This window comes from Mesoplodon densirostris, chromosome 12, assembly GCF_025265405.1.
Source record: "Mesoplodon densirostris isolate mMesDen1 chromosome 12, mMesDen1 primary haplotype, whole genome shotgun sequence".
Lineage (NCBI taxonomy): Eukaryota > Metazoa > Chordata > Mammalia > Artiodactyla > Ziphiidae > Mesoplodon > Mesoplodon densirostris.
In genome coordinates, this window is record NC_082672.1 from 1,139,409 (window position 1) to 1,156,564 (window position 17,156).

The 17,156-nt window shown below is 44.0% G+C and overlaps 2 protein-coding genes across 4 annotated transcripts in view; one reads left to right on the plus strand and one right to left on the minus strand.

Annotated features, from left to right (window-relative positions):
* Window positions 1-101: 101 nt before the first annotated feature.
* On the minus strand, window positions 102-1,803 carry C12H6orf120 (chromosome 12 C6orf120 homolog). Of its 2 annotated transcripts, none has more exons than XM_060114933.1 (2): window positions 1,704-1,803; window positions 102-1,414 (listed from the first exon to the last, which is right to left on the minus strand). In XM_060114933.1, the coding sequence occupies exon 2, from the start codon at window positions 1,368-1,370 to the stop codon at window positions 816-818; it is 555 nt and encodes a 184-aa protein (XP_059970916.1). In that variant the 5' UTR covers window positions 1,371-1,414; window positions 1,704-1,803; the 3' UTR covers window positions 102-815. The 2 variants fall into 2 exon arrangements, with proteins under 2 accessions (XP_059970916.1, XP_059970915.1); XM_060114932.1 differs by having other exon boundaries at window positions 1,612-1,799.
* The window catches only part of WDR27 (WD repeat domain 27), a 26,856-nt gene continuing 11,286 nt past the window's right edge, over window positions 1,587-17,156 (plus strand). Inside the window, exons 1-3 of one of the 2 annotated variants that reach the window (XR_009533965.1) lie at window positions 1,927-2,049; window positions 8,954-9,046; window positions 12,244-16,451. Coding sequence is in view for 1 of the 2 variants with exons in the window: in XM_060114934.1 (XP_059970917.1) it covers window positions 1,872-1,876; window positions 8,954-9,046 (98 nt within the window). In the remaining variant the exon portion in view is untranslated. Of the gene's footprint in view, window positions 1,877-1,926; window positions 2,050-8,953; window positions 9,047-12,243; window positions 16,452-17,156 lie in introns of those variants that run through there. The other variant, XM_060114934.1, reaches the window with a different exon arrangement.

Here is a 17,156-nt window from a genome sequence, read left to right on the forward strand (position 1 = left end):
GTGCTTAAAATCTGCAAGTTCATTCATTTTGTTATAAGCTACTCTTACCCTTGAAACCAATTTCAGGTAGAAGAATAGTTCCATCTTCCAAAAGGTCTTTATTTCTTGGTACTGTTTCCAGAAATTCAGTGGTAATATCATGCAGCTTAATTTGAAATACTTTATTACTCCGCTAGCCTAAAAGTTACTATTATTTTCATGAAACTTTCCTAATCTATATCCTTTCTGGTCTACCATGGGTAGCATAGCAAAGTTATTTAATAACGGAAGACTTTTAATAGGAGCCCAAGATGATAAAATTACAAATGACCTGATGAGATTTGGTGCAGCTGGGTTTAGAACTGTCTTTAACTGGGACCTGTCTACCAGGAAATCCCGTTTGGACAGGAGGTGCTGTCCCTGCTTGGGGTGTAGGCATGGGACTTTAGTCCATGCTCAGGCAAGTGTGGAGAAATCATTACATTTCAGACTTGCTTTTAGTAACTCTTCAAAGCTGACACTTTGTTAACTTCATTAAGTCACTGCAATCATCTGTTTAGTTACCTGACAAACTAATCAAAATGGGGTTTAAACATTTTATTATGCACATTCCTTTTACAGGAATTTTGATGTTTAGAAAGAAAATAAATATCGTGCTTGATGCTTTTCATACTTCTGGGGTGACTGAGGTAACAAAACTGTATGGCTTTATTTTTCCATCCCCCATCTAGGAAAGGTAACCAGAATTCCAACCAGGTACAAGTAGCTAGGTTCACAGCGAACTGCACTCAGCTTCACAGATTAAAGGTATCATACTCAACAGTATGTTAAAAGAATCAAAAAAGAATTTCAAGTACCAATTTCAAAATACTAATTAATATCGTCCAAAGAACAGATTCCTCTTCTTGAGATGCATCTTCTGGAGCATAAGCCTGCTTCCGACTCGTATCTGTACCGTCTGAATAAACAGTCTCACCAAACGGGTGCCGTTCGATCGTTGTATCATAATACACTTTCATTTCAAATTCACTCTCGTGGTGAGATGGATGTCCATAAATCCCTATTCCCACGGGGCGCTGGAAGTGCGCTGGTATGAAAACCACGTCCTGGCCACAAGTGACAGACTGTAACTCGTAGTCATCAAAGCTCGGGTGGAGGGTGGTATCGGATACATACAGGTCCGCATCACCTTTCAAGCTCTGCATCTTAAGAACTATTTTTCCCTCATGATTTAACCTCAAATAGCTGTAATTCCCAGCTCCTATCTGACCCTGAACAACGTGCAGAAGGACCCATTCTTCTGGAACTTCCTCCTCGTCAGAGGCGTTCAACGAGGAGACAGCCTGAGATGCCAGAAGCAGCAGCAGAGCGCTCTTCCACGGAGCTGCCATGACTGGGGCGCCTAGTGCGGTGCCTTCCTCATCTGTGACTTGTCCTGCGGACACACGACAGCGGGAGGACACGCTGAGCGCGTCCGGAGCCGCAAACTGCGGGCGGGCCCCGGCCACCTCAGCGGCCCGCCCCGCGCTGCCCCCGCCCCGCCCCCGGCCCGGGGAGGGGACCCGCGGGGAGGAGGACGCGCGCGAAGGCGGGACGGGAGGGGCAGAAAAGGGGAGTGGGCCGGGGACCCACCGGGCGCGGGGTCGGGCGGAAGGCGGCTCGGGGCTCAGGGCTCCGCCGGGGTGGGCGTGGGCGGCAGGTCCGGTATCTGCCCCTGCACTCACCACCGCTCCCCGCAGGCACTGCGCCCGGAGCATGAGGGCCGGGCGGCCGAGCCGGAGGAGCCGGAACTGAAGCGCGCCCGGAAATAAGGCGTCCGGAGGTGGCACGGCGCCCGGAAGTGAGGAAAGCCGGCGGTTGACCGGCGCCCGGAAGTGAGGCAAAGCCCGGAAATGAGGTAGCGCGTAGGCTCCGGGTTCTCGCGAGAATGGCGAGGTGGTGAGGGCGCCGAGCTGCGTGGGCTCGTAACCAGGGCGACGGGGGCGGGGCGCTGGCCCTACGCCGCAGGGTGCTCACCTGGATTGCGCGTCCACTTGGCGAGTTCAGCGTCAGGTCCCAGAGGATCCCCAGGTGAGAAGCAGGTGTGCCCGAGGGACCGTTGTCCGGGCACCTGTTACCTGTTCTCTGTTTCTCTTAACTGTGTTACTTCTCGAAATGCTCCTAAGAGAGGCTTCAGACTGAAGTTGTAGTTATATTCAGGATTTATTTTGTTAATTTGGAATATGGTGTTAATGGAGGCCTGTTGGCCATTGGAAAAGATTCTCCCAAGAAAGATTATGTGCATTTTAGTATCACACTTTCGTGTTGATTCCAATTCCTGTGTTTCATTTTAGAACTTAATGAATCACTTTTGTGGAAACAGGTGGAGTGTAAATATTAAAAACAGGCAGTGACCCTTGTGCTCCTTTCTACAGGACCTGAACTCTGCTAAGTAGCTACAAGATGTGGGTTGGTCATGTTGCTAAGGAGATTGTCATGTGTTGGGTTAAAGAATGTGTCTGTTGCCGCATTGAATAGTTACATTTGCTGTCACCTTTGGGCATGTAAAAGAGACATGACAGACTTAAGGCTGATTATTTGGGGGGGGGGTGATTTGCCTGAAGTTAGGAGAAGTTGTATCCAGGTGGGTAGTTACTGGTTGGGGTTGATGATGAGAAGGCACTAGTGGACCTCAACACTTCCTCCTGCAAGAAGAATCTGGTTACCTGGGACACCCACTGAACCGGGGCTGTTCCAAGTTTAACATTGTCCTGTCAAGAAAGCATATCAGACTGCAATACAAGAGAGTGTGTAGGTTATAGAGATACATCTGGATCTGTTCTAAATCATTGGAAAAGATTGACTTTAAAACTTTAGCGTCATTACTGCTATTGGTAGTCAATGATTTGTGCTTGCCTAACAAGTCATGGTGGTGTGGACTGAAAAAAGTGCACAACCTAAAAGCTGAGAGTTATGTTTTATTCGGTGGACATTCTGAGGACTTCAAGCTCAGGAGACAGGACTCTCAGATAGCTCTGAGGGACTGCTGCGAAGAGGCAAGGGGGAAGCCAGGATATGTAGGAATTTTTGTAACAAAGACCAGGTAGTCGGAACATCAAAAGATTACTGTTAGTTACAGAAAACCAGATATCTCAAGTTAAGGAAGTTAGTGCTTTTCTATGTATGGGAAGATGCAAGAGTCTGGGCTCACTGAAATCATTCTTTGATATGCACTTCAGCTACTGGGGGCCAGTATCCTGTGTTTTCTCATCCTGAGTCCCCTCAGGGTGCACCGTTGGGATGCTGTAATGTGATGGTTTGATGGCTGCAACATCCTGTGTTTACTGATATGGCAGGCAACATTCTTCATTCACATGGCATAGAAGTACAAAATTTGTGTTTCAAGAACCACAGGTTTGTAAAATCAGGCTTTCCTCAGCCTGACCAACAGAAAGAGTATATCAAATTTTTTTAAAATTAAAGCAGCTAAATATAAAGAGTAGTAATACCTTTTAAAGTGTTTAATAACTTAGGAAAGGACTTAAAGTCACGGGAATGCCTGAGTATAATTTGGTAGTGTTCCCATATCTCCGTGATCAGCCATTGCTCCGTTTTTATACTAGTTCTGTCCTCAGAGGAGCTAGAATTAGAACCTGTCTCTGGTTCTGGCGAATGTGGAGAACTTTATATTTTCTTTTGCTACAAAGTAAGCCATTAAGGGTACTTTAATTATGGTGCCTGTGGGCACTCAACCTGCTGTCTGACTACCACACTGTGTTTTCCTAACTCAAGAATAAATTGGCACATCTCTGGCTGGCTTAGCTGCTAAAAGAGAAAGATTATGAGCTTTTTTACTCAAAAGGGAGTAGTTTTCTCTTTCTAAAAAATATACCTATACACATTTATACAAAGGAAAATAAAAACAGAAGATGTGCAAGGTTTTAACAGTGGTGCCCCTTGTTTTTTTTTTCTAGTCTGGATTTTCTAATTTTGTGCAATTTACATGCTCTGCTGTATCAGTGAAAGGGTCTTGAATATACAGCCTCTAGCTGTCTGGGGTTTACTGACTTAACTTTAAAACAATAGTCTCTCTAGCAGCCACTGTCTCCAGATTTTCCTAAGGTGCTTCTGTAGCCTGAGATACACAAGAACCTTATTAGAAACTAACTGTAGTGTGTCCTCTCAGACTTGTTCCTGTGATGCGCATATTGGACTCTTACATTGATTTTCCCCGGGGAAGACACAGCAAGGAGGGGAGGTAGGGAGGGAAAGGCCAACTCTATTATTTTTGCATTGTTTAAATATTTTGCATTGTATTGCTTTTGTACATGAAAAAGGTTAAAGGATTTCTGTCAGTGTGGGTAGACTAGTGCAGAAGCAAAGGACCCTGACAGATAATAGCATGCTTCCTGCCCACAGGGTCCTTGTGGCTGTTCAGGCCGGATGCCACTCCTCAGCATCTCTCCACCTGGTGGTTCCTTCCTCAGTAGGCCCTCCAAGGCCTCTCCATCTAGCCAGGGGGTGGGGGGAGGGAAGAGAGTCAGGTGGGATGGTTTTCTGGACTGGGCTTGTAAGTGGCCTGCATTGCTTATCCCACATACTCCCTGATCCTGCTGCCCTGGCCAGAACTCAACCACGTGGTGGCACTTAGTTCCAAGGAAGCTGGATCTTGTAGTTTCCAGAAGGGAAGGAATGGCTTGGGGAACAGGGGCAGCCTCCGTTATCTGACTAAAGCCAGAAGTCTGCTTTGGCTCTGAGCCCACAAGGAGAACCCACCTCCTCGGGGCACAACCTGGGCAGGGCATTCAGCAGGACACAGAGGACTCCCAGCATGCACTGCTCTCCCCGTCAGGCCCGGACATGGTTCCTCATGGTCCAGTGACCCATGAACTGCTCCCCCTCCAGAGACTCTCCCCTTCCTAAGGGAGACAGGTCCATAGCAGTGCTGAAATCAGGTGGAGTGGGTGTTGGAGGAGTTTCCCAAGTGGACCCTGACTCTACTGCCTGGGGACCGGACGGTTGTTTTCTGAAGCCTTTGGTCCTCCTCTCAGACCTTCCCCTCCATGGCCTCGTGTAAAGTGGTCTGTGAGAAGGGGGCTGCCGTGGTCCCCCTCCTGCAGCTGTGAAGATGGGGGCCCAGAGATGCTCAGGCCTAAGCAGTCCGCCGTCGTGCCTGCTGTGCCCTTTCTCTGGCCTCCTGGCTCTCCCAGGAGCGTGTGGGCTCCTGGCTGTGTTCATCCCGTCAGCTCCACCTGCCAGCCGGCAGCTCTACGTCAGTCCCACCAGGTGTGCTGTTCAAGCCTGACTTCTTCTTTTCTCTGTGTGTCCTTGCTCTCTTGTCTCTCTTGAAACTGAATGGCTGAGACCTGGAGGTTATGTAGAACTAAAGGCTTGAGTGAGAAGGTAACCATCCTTGACCTGACCTTTCCGGGAAGGCTGAGTCTAGATGGTCCCTGGTCTCTTTCGAGCTTTGAGGGGCAACCCATTCCAGTTTGCCTCCCTGAAGCCCCCAGGCTTCTGGATACTTTCTGTTTCCACTCGCTTCAGCTTGCTTGAGCCAACTTTAAGTGTGGGCTACCAATGCTGGTTCTTTCCCATCATTTCCTTGAGGGCTACAGGATCAGAGAGAGGGGTCTGCCTTCCAGGTCATTACAAAGTGGAGTTTAACCAGATGCCCTGTCACCGTGGACCATCTGCATACTGGGTTCTGTGTGCGTCTGGGCAGGCTTTTGCAAATAATCTCACGTTTCAGCGCCTGACACAGTAGAAGTTCGTTTCCTGCTTTTCAGCACTCCAACCCAGTGCTGCTGGTCAGGTGAACACTACTGGGTAGCAGCTCAGGTGACCAGGTGCTTTCCACTAAGCGCCCTCTCTCTTGGTGTTCTGGTGGAGGGAGGCTCGTGCCGGTGGGGCTGAGCCTGTGCGTAGGGCTGCAGCTTCTCCCTGCATTCAGCTGGGTTGTGCGACTTCCAGAGAGGCCAGGAAATGTGGTTTGGCTGTAGGGAGAAAGAGGAAGGGTTTTTTGGTGAAAAACTAGCAGGAGAAGATGGCGTACCAGGAGGCCGTGAAATTCACATCTCTGCACAGCTAGGGCACCAACCAGGCACTGGTGTGGGACCACGGACACCAAAGGGGATGGGAGGAACCCCGATCGACTGGTTGTTTCAATTATAGTTTTATTTTTCCTAATATATTTTTTATCTTTCGAATTTTATTTTGTTTTATATTCTTTGATATTGTACTGCTTGTTTCCTTCTTTCTTCCTTTCTTCCTTCCTTTCTTTCTTTCTTTCTTTTTCTTTCTTTCTCTCTCTCTCTCTCTCTCCCTCCCACCCTCCCTCTCTCTCTCTCTTTCTTTCTTTCTTTCCACAAAGCTTGTGGGATCTCGGTTCCCAGGCCAGAGGTCGGGCCCGAGCGCCTGTGGTGGGAGCTCCGAGTCGAAACTGCTGGACTGACAAGAGAACCTCAGACCCCAGGGAATATTAATTGATGTGAGGCCTCCCAGAGGTCCTCATCTCAGCACCAAGACCCCGCTCTATCCAACTGCCTGCAAACTCCAGTGCTGGACGTCTCAGGCCAAACAACCAGTAAGACAGGAATACAGCTCCACACGTCAGAAAAAAAAAAAGGAAAAGAAATGACAGAAAAATATGTTACAGACAAAGGAGGAAGGTAAAAACCTACCAGACCAAATAAATAAAGACGAAATAGGCAACCTATCTGAAAAAGAATTCAGAGTAATGATAGTAAAGATGATCCAAAATCTCGGAAACAGAATGGAGAAAATACAAGAAACATTTAACAAGGATCTAGAAGAACTAAGGAGCAAACAAACAGTGATGAACAACACAATTACTGAAATTAAAAATACTCTAGAAGGAATCAATAGCAGAATAACTGAGGCAGAAGAATGGATAAGTGAGCTGGAAGATAAAATGGTGGAAATAACTGCCAGGGCACAGAGTAAAGAAAAAAGAATGAAAAGAATTGAAGGCAGTCTCAGAGACGTCTAGGACAACATTAAACACACCAACATTCAAATTATAGGGGTCCCAGAAGAAGAAGAGAAAAAGAAAGGGTCTGGGAAAATTATTTGAAGAGATAATAGTCAAAAACTTCCCTAACAGGGGAAAGGAAATAGTCAGTCAAGTTCAGGAAGTGCAGAGAGTACCATACAGGATAAACCCAAAGAGAAACACACCAAGATACATATTAATAAAACTATCAAAATTAAATACAAAGAAAAAATATTAAAAGCAGCAAGTGAAAAGCAACAAATAACATACAAGGGAATCCCCATAAGGTTAACAGCTGATCTTTTAGCAGAAACTCTGCAAGCCAGAAGGGAGTGGCAGGACATATTTAAAGTGATGAAAGGGAAGAAACTACAACCAAGATTACTCTACCCAGTAAAGATCTCATTCAGATTTGATGGAGAAATTAAAAACTTTACATACAAGCAAGAGTTAAGAGAATTCAGCACCACCAAATCAGCTCTACAACAAACACTAAAGGAACTTCTCTAGGTGGGAAACTCAAGAGAAGGAAAAGACCTACAAAAACAAACCCAAAACAATTGAGAAAATGGTAATAGGAACATAAATATCAATAATTACCTTAAATGTAAATGGATTAAATGCTCCAACCAAAAGACACAGACTGGCTGAATGGATACAAAAACAAGACCCGTACATATGCTGTCTACAAGAGACCCACTTCAGACCTAGGGACACATACAGACTGAAAGTGAGGGGATGGAAAAAGATATTCCATGCAAATGGAAATCAAAAGAAAGCTGGAGTAGCAATTCTCATATCAGACAAAATAGATTTTAAAATAAAAACTATTACAGGAGACAAAGAAGGTCACGCTATGATGATCAAGGGATCAATCCAAGAAGATATAACAATTATAAATATTTATGCACCGAGCATAGGAGCAACTCAGTACACAAGGCAACTGCTAACAGCCATAAAAGAGGAAATCGACAGTAACACAATAATAGTAGGGGACTTTAACACCCCACTTTCACCAATGGACAGATCATCCAAATTGAAAATTAATAAGGAAACACAAGCTTTAAATGACACATGAAATAAGATGGACTTAATTGATATTTATAGGACATTCCATCCAAAAAACAACAGAATACACTTTCTTCTCAAGTGCTCATGGAACATTCTCCAAGATAGATTATATCTTGGGTCACAAATCAAGCCTTGGTAAGTTAAGAAAATTGAAATCATATCAAGTGTCTTTTCTGACTACAACACTATAAGACTAGATATCAATTACAGGAAAAAAAATTGTGAAAAATACAAACACATGGAGGCTAAACAATAGGCTACTAAATAACCAAGAGACCACTGAAGAAATCAAAGAAGAAATCAAAAAATTCCTGGAAACAAATGACAATGAAAACACGACAACCCAAAACCTATTTGATGCAGCAAAAGCAGTTCTATGAGGGAAGTTTATAGCAATACAGTCCTACCTCAAGAAACAAGAAAAATCTCAAATAAACAATCTAACCTTACACCTAAAGGAACTAGAGAAAGAAGAACAAACAAAACTCAAAGTTAGCAGAAGGAAAGAAATCATACAGATTTTAGCCTCAAAAGGGATGTTTTCCTGGCTGCAGGATAATGGGTTTTAAGCTTTTTCTCACTTATTTATAATAGCTCTCTAATTTTTAAGGATAGTGGAAAAAGAATGTCACCTGCCATCCCAGTAAACAATGAACGTTGTCTGCCATCAAGCCATCTGCCACGGTGCACACTGAGGGGACTCAGGATGGGGAAAACCAGGGTACTGGGCCTAGGTAGGTAAGGTGCGTACCTAAGGAATGATTTCAACAAGCCTAGACTCTTGCACCTTCCTATATATATAAAAGCACGAAAAGCATTAACTTGAGATATCTGTTCTTTGTGACTAGCAGTAATCTTTCGTTGTTCGACTACAGGTTTCTTGTTCGTTTGTTTTGTTTTGTTTTTCAGCAAAAACTTCTGTATATCCTGGCTCTTCCCTGACCACTTTGGAGCAGGTCCTCAGACCCATGTGAGAGGCTGCCTCCCAGGCTATAGTCCTCAGTAAGTTCCCCAAATAAAACTTAACTCTCAACTTCTAGGTTGCACGTTTTTCTTCAATTGACAGGATGTTGATTATTTGTCTTTATTGTTTCAGATTTTTTCAATACTTATTTTATTTTATTTTTGAAATTTATTTATTTTTTTATACAGCAGGTTTTCATTAGTTATCCATTTTGTACATATTAGTGTATACACGTCAATCCCAATCGCCCAATTCATCCCCCCCCCCACCACTTTCCCCCTTGGTGTCCATACGTTTGTTCTCTACATCTGTGTCTCTGTTTCTGCCCAGCAAACCGGTTCATCTGTACCATTGTTCTAGGTTCCACATATATGTGTTAATATATGATATTTGTTTATCTCTTTCTGCTTACTTCACTCTGTATGACAGTCTCTAGATCCATCCACATCTCTACAAATGACCCAATTTCGTTCCTTTTTATGGCTGAGTAATATTCCATTATATATATGTGCCATATCTTCTTTATCCATTTGTCTGTCGATGGACACTTAGGTTGCTTCCATGTCCTGGCTATTATAAATAACGCTGCAATAAACATTGGGGTGCATGTGTCTTTTTGAATTATGGTTTCCTCTGGGTATATGCCCAGTAGTGGGATTGCTGGATCATATGGTAATTCTATTTTTAGTTTTTTAAGGAACCTCCATACTGTTCTCCATAGTGGCTGTATCAATTTACATTCCCAGCAACAGTGCAAGAGGGTTCCCTTTTCTCCACACCTCTCCAGCATTTGTTGTTTGTAGATTTTCTGATGATGCCCATTCTAAATGGTGTGAGGTGATACCTCATTGCAGTTTTGATTTGCATTTCTCTAATAATTAGTGACATTGAGGAGCTTCTCATGTGCCTCTTGGCCATCTGTATGTCTTCTTTGGAGAAATGTCTATTTGAGTTTATTTTTGTGTATGGTGTTAGGGAGTCTTCTAATATCATTCTTTTACATGTAGCTGTCCAGTTTTCCCAGCACCACTTATTGAAGAGACTGTCTTTCTCCATTGTATATCCTTGCCTCCGTTGTCATAGATTAGTTGACCATAGGTGCGTGGGTTTACCTCTGGGCTTTCTATCCTGTTCCATTGATCTATATTTCTGTTTTTGTGCCAGTACCGTATTGTTTTGATTACTGTGGCTTTGTAGTATAGACTGAAGTCAGGGAGTCTGATTCCTCCAGCTCTGTTTTTTTCCTTCAAGACTGCTTTGGCTATTTGGTGTCTTTTGTGTTTCCATACAAATTTTAAGATTTTTTGTTCTAGTTCTGTAAAAATTGTCATTGGTAATTTGATAGGGATTGCATTGAATCTGTAGATTGCTTTGGGTAGTATAGTCATTTTCACAATATTGATTCTTCCAATCCTAGAACATGGTATATCTCTCCATCTCTTGGTATCATCTTTAATTTCTTTCATCAGTGTCTTATGGTTTTCTGCATACAGGTCTTTTTTCTCCCTAGGTAGGTTTATTCCTAGGTATTTTATTCTCTTTGTTGTAATGGTAAATGGGAGTGTTTCCTTAATTTCTCTTTCAGATTTTTCATCATTAGTGTATAGGAATGCAAGAGATTTCTGTGCATTAATTTTGTATCCTGAAACTTTACCAGATTCATTGATTAGCTCTAGTAGTTTTCTGGTGGCATGTTTAGGATTCTCAGTATCGTGTCATCTGCAAACAGTGACAGTTTTACTTCTTCTTTTCCAATTTGTATTCCTTTTCTTTCTTTTTCTTCTCTGATTGCCGTGGCTAGGACTTCCAAAACTATGTTGAATAATAGTGGAGAGAGTGGACATCCTTGTCTTGTTCCTGATCTTAGAGGAGATGCTTTCAGTTTTTCACCACTGAGAATGATGTTTGCTGTGGGTTTGTCATATATGGCCTTTATTATGTTGAGATAGTTTCCCTCTATGCCCACTTTCTGAAGAGTTTTTATCATAAATGGGTGTTGAATTTTGTCAAAAGCTTTTTCTGCATCTATTGAAATGATCATAAGGGTTTTTTTTTTGTTTTTTTGCAGTATGCGGGCCTCTCACCACTGGGGCCCCTCATTTCTTCCTGGTTCAGTCTTGGAAGGTTATACCTTTCTAAGAATTTGTCCATTTTTTCCAGGTTGTCCATTTTATTGGCATAGAGTTGCTTGTAGTAGTCTCTTAGGATGCTTTGTATTTCTGTGGTGTCTGTTGTAACTTCTCCTTTTTCATTTCTGATTTTATTGATTTGAGTCCTCTCCCTCTTTTTCTTGATGAGTCTGGCTAATGGTTTATCAATTTTGTTTATCTTCTCAGAGAACCAGCTTTTAGTTTTATTGATCTTCGCTATTGTTTTTTTTATTTCTTTTTCATTTATTTCTGCTCTGATCTTTATGATTTCTTTCCTTCTACTAACTTTGGGTTTTGTTTGTTCTTCTTTGTCTAGTTCCTTTACGTGTAAGGTTAGATTGTTTATTTGAGATTTTTCTTGTTTTTTGAGGTAGGCTTGTATTGCTCTAAACTTCCCTCTTAGAACTGCTTTTGCTGCATCCCATACATAGGTTTTGGATCGTCGTGTTTTCATTGTCATTTGTCTCTACGTATTTTTTGATTTCCTCTTTGAGTTGTTCAGTGATCTCTTGGTTATTTAGTAACGTATTGTTTAGCCTCCATGTGTTTGTGTTTTTTTCCCCTTGTAATTGATTTCTAATCTCATAGTGTTGTGGTCAGAAAAGATGCTTGGTATGATTTCAATTTTCTTAAATTTACTGAGGCTTGATTTGTGACCCAAGATGTGATTTATCCTGGAGAATGTTCCATGCACACTTGAGAAGAAAGTGTAATCTGCTGTTTTTGGATGGAATGTCCTATAAATATCAATTAAGTCTATTTGGTCTATTGTGTCATTTAAAGCTTGTGTTTCAGTATTAATTTTCTGTTTGGATGATCTGTCCATTGGTGTAAGTGAGGTGTTAAAGTCCCTCACTATCATTTTGTTACTGTCAATTTCCTCTTTTATAGCTGTTAGTAGTTACCTTATGTATTGAGTTGCTCCTATGTTGGATGCATAAATATTTATAATTGTTATATCTTCTTCTTGGATTGATCCCTTGATCATTATGTAGTGTCCTTGTCTCTTGGAACATTATTTTAAAGTCTACTTTATCTGATATGAATATTGCTACTCCAGCTTTCTTTTTTTTTTTTTTTTGCAGCACGCGGGCCTCTCACTGCTGTGGCCCCTCCCACTGCGGAGCACAGTTCCCTGATGTGCAGGCCCAGCGGCCATGGCTCACAGGCCCAGCCGCTCCGCGATGTGTGGGATCCTTCCGGACCACGGCACGAACCCGTGTCCCCTGCATTGGCAGGCGGACTCTGAACCACTGCACCACCAGGGAAGCCCTCCAGCTTTCTTTTGATTTCTATTTGCATGGAATATCTTTTTCCATCCTGTCACTTTCAATCTGTATGTGTCCCTAGGTCTGAAGTGTGTCTCTTGTAGACAGTATATATATGGGTTTTGTGTTTGTATCCATTCTGAGAGCCTGTGTCTTTTGGTTGGAGCATTTAATCCATTCATGTTTAAGGTAATTATTGATATGTATGTTCCTATTACCATTTTCTTAATTGTTATGGGTTTGTTTTTGTAGGTCCTTTCTTCTCTTGTGTTTCCTGCCTAGAGAAGTTACTTTAGCATTTGTTGTAGAGCTGGTTTGTTGGTGCTTAACTCTCTTAGCTTTTGCTTGTCTGTAAAGCTTTTGATTTCTCCGTCGAGTCTGAATGAGATCCTTGCTGGGTAGAGTAATCTTGAATGTAGGTTCTTCCCTTTCATCACTTTAAATATATCTTGCCACTCTCTTCTGGCTTGCAGAATTTCTGCTGAGAAATCAGCTGTTAACCTTGTGGGAGTTCCCTTGTACATTATTTGTCATTTTTCCCTTGTTGCTTTCAATAATTTTTCTTTGTCTTTAATTTTTGTCAGTTTGATTACTATGTGTCTTGTGTTTCTCCTTGGATTTATCCTGCCTGAGACTCTCTGTGCTTCCTGGATTTGGGTGGCTATTTCCTCTCCCATGTTAGGGAAGTTTTTGACTGTAATCTCTTCAAATATTTTCTCGGGCCCTTTCTTTCTCTCTTCTCCTTCTGGGACCCCTATAATGCAAATGTTGTTACATTTAATGTTGTCCCAGAGATCTCTTAGGCTATCTTGATTTCTTTTCAATCTTTTTTCTTTATTCTGTCCCATGGCAGTGAATTCCACCATTCTGTCTTCCAGGTCGCTTATCCGTTCTTCTGCCTCAGTTATTCTGCTATTGATTCCTTCCAGTGTAGTTTTCATTTCAGTAATTGTATTGTTAATCTCCGTTTGTTCTTTAATTCTTCTAGGTCTTTTTTATACATTTCTTGCATCTTCTAGATCTTTGCCTCCATTCTTTTCTGAGGTCCTGCATCATCTTCACTATAATTATTCTGAACTCTTTTTCTGGAAGGTTGTCTATCTCCACTTCCTTTAGTTGTTTTTCTGGGGTTTTACTTGTTCCTTCCTCTAGTACATAGTCCTCTGTCTTTTCATTTTGTCTATCTTTCTGTGAATGTGGTTTTTGTTCCACAGGCTGCAGGATTGTAGTTCTTGCTTCTGCTGTCTGCCCTCTTGTGGATAAGGCTATGTAAGAGGCCTGTGCAAATTTCCTGATGGGAGGGACTGGTGGTAGGTAGAGCTGGCTGTTGCTCTGGTGGGCAGAGCTCAGTAAAACTTTAATCTGCTTGTCGGCTGTTGGGTGGGGCTGGGTTCCCTCCCTGTTGGTTGTTTGGCCTGAGGCAACCCAACACTGCAGCCTACCTGGCTCTTTGGTGGGGCTAATGGTGACTCTGGGAGGGCTCATGCCAAGGAGTACTTCCCATAATTTCTCCTGCCAGTGTCCTTGTCCTCATGGTGAGCCACAGCCACCACCCCCCGCCTCTGCATGAGACCCTCCAACACTAGCAGGTACGTCTGGTTCAGTCTCCTGCGGGGTCAGTGCTCCTTCCCCAGGTCCCGATGTGCACACTACTTTGTGTGTGCCCTCCAAGAGTGGAGTCTCTGTTTCCCCCAGTCCTGTCAAAGTCCTGCAATCAAATGCCACTAGCCTTCAAAGTCTGATTCTCTAGGAATTCCTCCTCCCGTTGCCGGACCCACAGGTTGGGAAGCCTGACGTGGGGCTCAGAACCTTCAGTCCTGTGGGTGAACTTCTGTGGTATAATTGTTCTCCAGTTTGTGAGTCACCCACCCAGCAGTTATGGGATTTGATTTTATTGTGATTGCACCCCTCCTACCATCTCATTGTGGCTTCTCCCTTGTCTTTGGTTGTGGGGTATCTTTTTTGGTGAGTTCCAGTGTCTTCCTGTAGATGATTGTTCAACAGTTAGTTGTGAGTCCGGTGCTCTCGCAAGAGGGAGTGAGAGCACATCCTTCTACTCCGCCATCTTGAACCCTTCGTTGTTTTTTATTTTTTAATGGTGTTTGGTAACCTGCAATCCATCTGAAATTCAGTTGTTTTTGCTATTATTTCCCAAGTGTTTGTCTGGTCCCTGAAAATTAAAATGGTCTGTTTCTTACACTCAGGGTGATATTCCTTCATACTGTATCCCAGCTCAGCTGGCTGTCCAGAGTTCTGTCCTGGGCTCTGCTCAGCCTGTTGGTTAGAATTAGTTGGGATGGGCTGCAACTCAGTGCAAAGGAAAACCACATCTATGTCCTGGGAGAGACCAGCCCAAACCATGCATTTGGTCCCGAGGGTTGGCAAATCCTCTTGGGGCTCCAGTCAGAATCAATAGTGTGAGTAGGTTTGTAGGTGGCAGCTCCGAGCATGGTCCCCTGCCGCTGTGGGCATAGATGCCAAGCCACTGAGGTGGCCCCGAGCGGCAGAGCACAAACCCACGCTCCTCCCCTCAGTGTGTTTCCTTCTCTGCTGAGGCAACGCTTTCTGGGACCAGATGGGCTGTGAGGTTACATAAAAGCACCTGGTGGAGGTGCCACCCACCACGAGTCAGAAAGTGTAGATGTGGCGATTCCACTGACTAGTCTTAACACTTTCTAATTTTTCTGATTTTGTTCCCTGGAAAATGGGAAAAAATATAATCATTTTAAAGGGTTATTGTAAGAATTAAGTGGTATTATGTATTCTTGATAAACACAAATCTACATGTTAATATCTATGAAAGTACTATTTGCAAATCATGGTGCTAAATTCTATAGGAATTACAGAAGAGATTAAGACAGTTGAAATAAGACACATACAATACAGTTTATCACAGTTTGATGGGTGGATTCTTAAAAATTTTGAAACAATTGTGACTTTTGATATATTATTTCATGTGTTTCTTGAAATGTTTATGCTTTCAAAACACGGCGGAAGGAGGCACAGTAACTTCCTTTCATCCACTGGGGACACGTACACCCATCATTTCCACGTGCCAGCAGTGCTAGGCACTGGGTACTTTAAAATTATAAAACTTGCAAAGCAAATCATGGTAGCTTTGAAACATTTAGCTATTTTTTTATATGAAGCTCACTGCTGTATCTTGGAAAACGTAAAATAAGTAAGTAAAACCAATTTGTAAATTAGAGAAGAATGTGCTTTAAAATATTCAACGCATTTTATTTTTGTTTTTCTCCAAACATCGCAGGCTTCTCAAGTCTTTCAAAGTCTCTGATTTATTACTACAGAGAATGTGTGTCCTGGGGAGATAGGGGGGTGCACAAGGCCTGACTGGGTCTGGTGTCTGGCCTTACAGGTGCTAAAATAAGGCCTTCTATCCACCTCCTATTGGAAGTGCTTCCTGCCTTCTTTGGGGTTATTTCCAACAGAGTTTCTTAGGTAACATGTTTTTGTTTGTCTGCTTTGTCTTGTTAAATCGTGACCCCTGCACCTGCAGGCTGGGAGGTGATTACAGCCCCACCCATCGACCCAGGTGTATGCTGGGGGGTCACCCTCCATGAAGTGGCCTGGGGAGTCTAGATCCATACATTCCTTGTCGTGCGGGTGGGTGCTGCATGGGAGCCCCAGCCTGAGGCCCCTCGGCCGGTCCCCGCTGACGGTGAACTTCCCACCGCCGAGGTCCTGCGCTCCCGCTGTCTCAAATTGTGTGCCGTTTCTTTTCACAGTTGGAATGAAATCAGGTAGTCCATTATTTAGGGCTCTCTGGTTGGAGATAACAGAATAGCCTAGACGAAGGGAAACCCCACCAGATCCAAGACAGAAGGAGTAGAACCACATGCTGGGACCCAGCGGCCCAGACCCAGTCCTGCTCTTCTCTACACAGCGCCCCCTCTGCGCCACACCCCCCATGGCAGCGTCCCGCTCGCCCTCGGCTTCCGCGTTCTTTGCCTCTGTGCTAATGGGATTCTGGCCCCCGAAAGAGAGGATCACTGCAATGTTAGCAGGTAATCCACCAGGTGTCCACAGCAGATTATACTTTTAGGATTGGCATGACCCTTCACTTGCTGGGTGTTTGAGGGACAAATCTGAAATTCCCCACGAAGAAAGAAAGGGCTGGGCATGGATTGGATATGAGGGCAAAAAAAAGGAAGGAATTAATATTCACTCAAGCTTTGTGCCTGGAAACTTGGAAACTAGGAAAACGGTTGTGCAGTTAAGAGAAATGTGGGGACAGGAAAGGTCTGCAAGGGAAGGAGAGGGTGGGAACTGAGGTGTTGGCTGACCTTCCGTTGTCCTTGCAGAGCCACTGACCAGGCTCTCTGGGCCAGACCCCCGGCCTGGGCTTGGCTTTAGCCCCGTCGAGCCCACCCAGCCCCTCTCGACTCTGACCCCCGGCGCTGCGGCCAGATTGACGTGTGCATTTCCAGCCGGGCAGCCCTGATTGTCTCAATTCTGTGTTCAGCAGCCTTCAGTAGCTCCCTAGGGTCACCTGAGCATAAGGATGAGCCCTGCTCTGCGGTCTGTTGAGTGGCGACCGTCCCAGGATCTCCCCTCGGGAGCATCAGCTGCCCCCACTTCTTAGCCCCACCCCATCTCTGCTGGTCACTGTCCAGAGTCGTCTTCTGTGTTAACTACCACTTCCCCCATGAGGCCTGTCGAGGCCGAGTCCACACAGCCAGCATGGTGACCACATGGCTGGGTTCTTTGAA

Bases quoted from the DNA above. Each gene is read 5' to 3' on its own strand.
- C12H6orf120 (XM_060114933.1), bottom strand. From the start codon at position 1,370: ATGGCAGCTCCGTGGAAGAGCGCTCTGCTGCTGCTTCTGGCATCTCAG.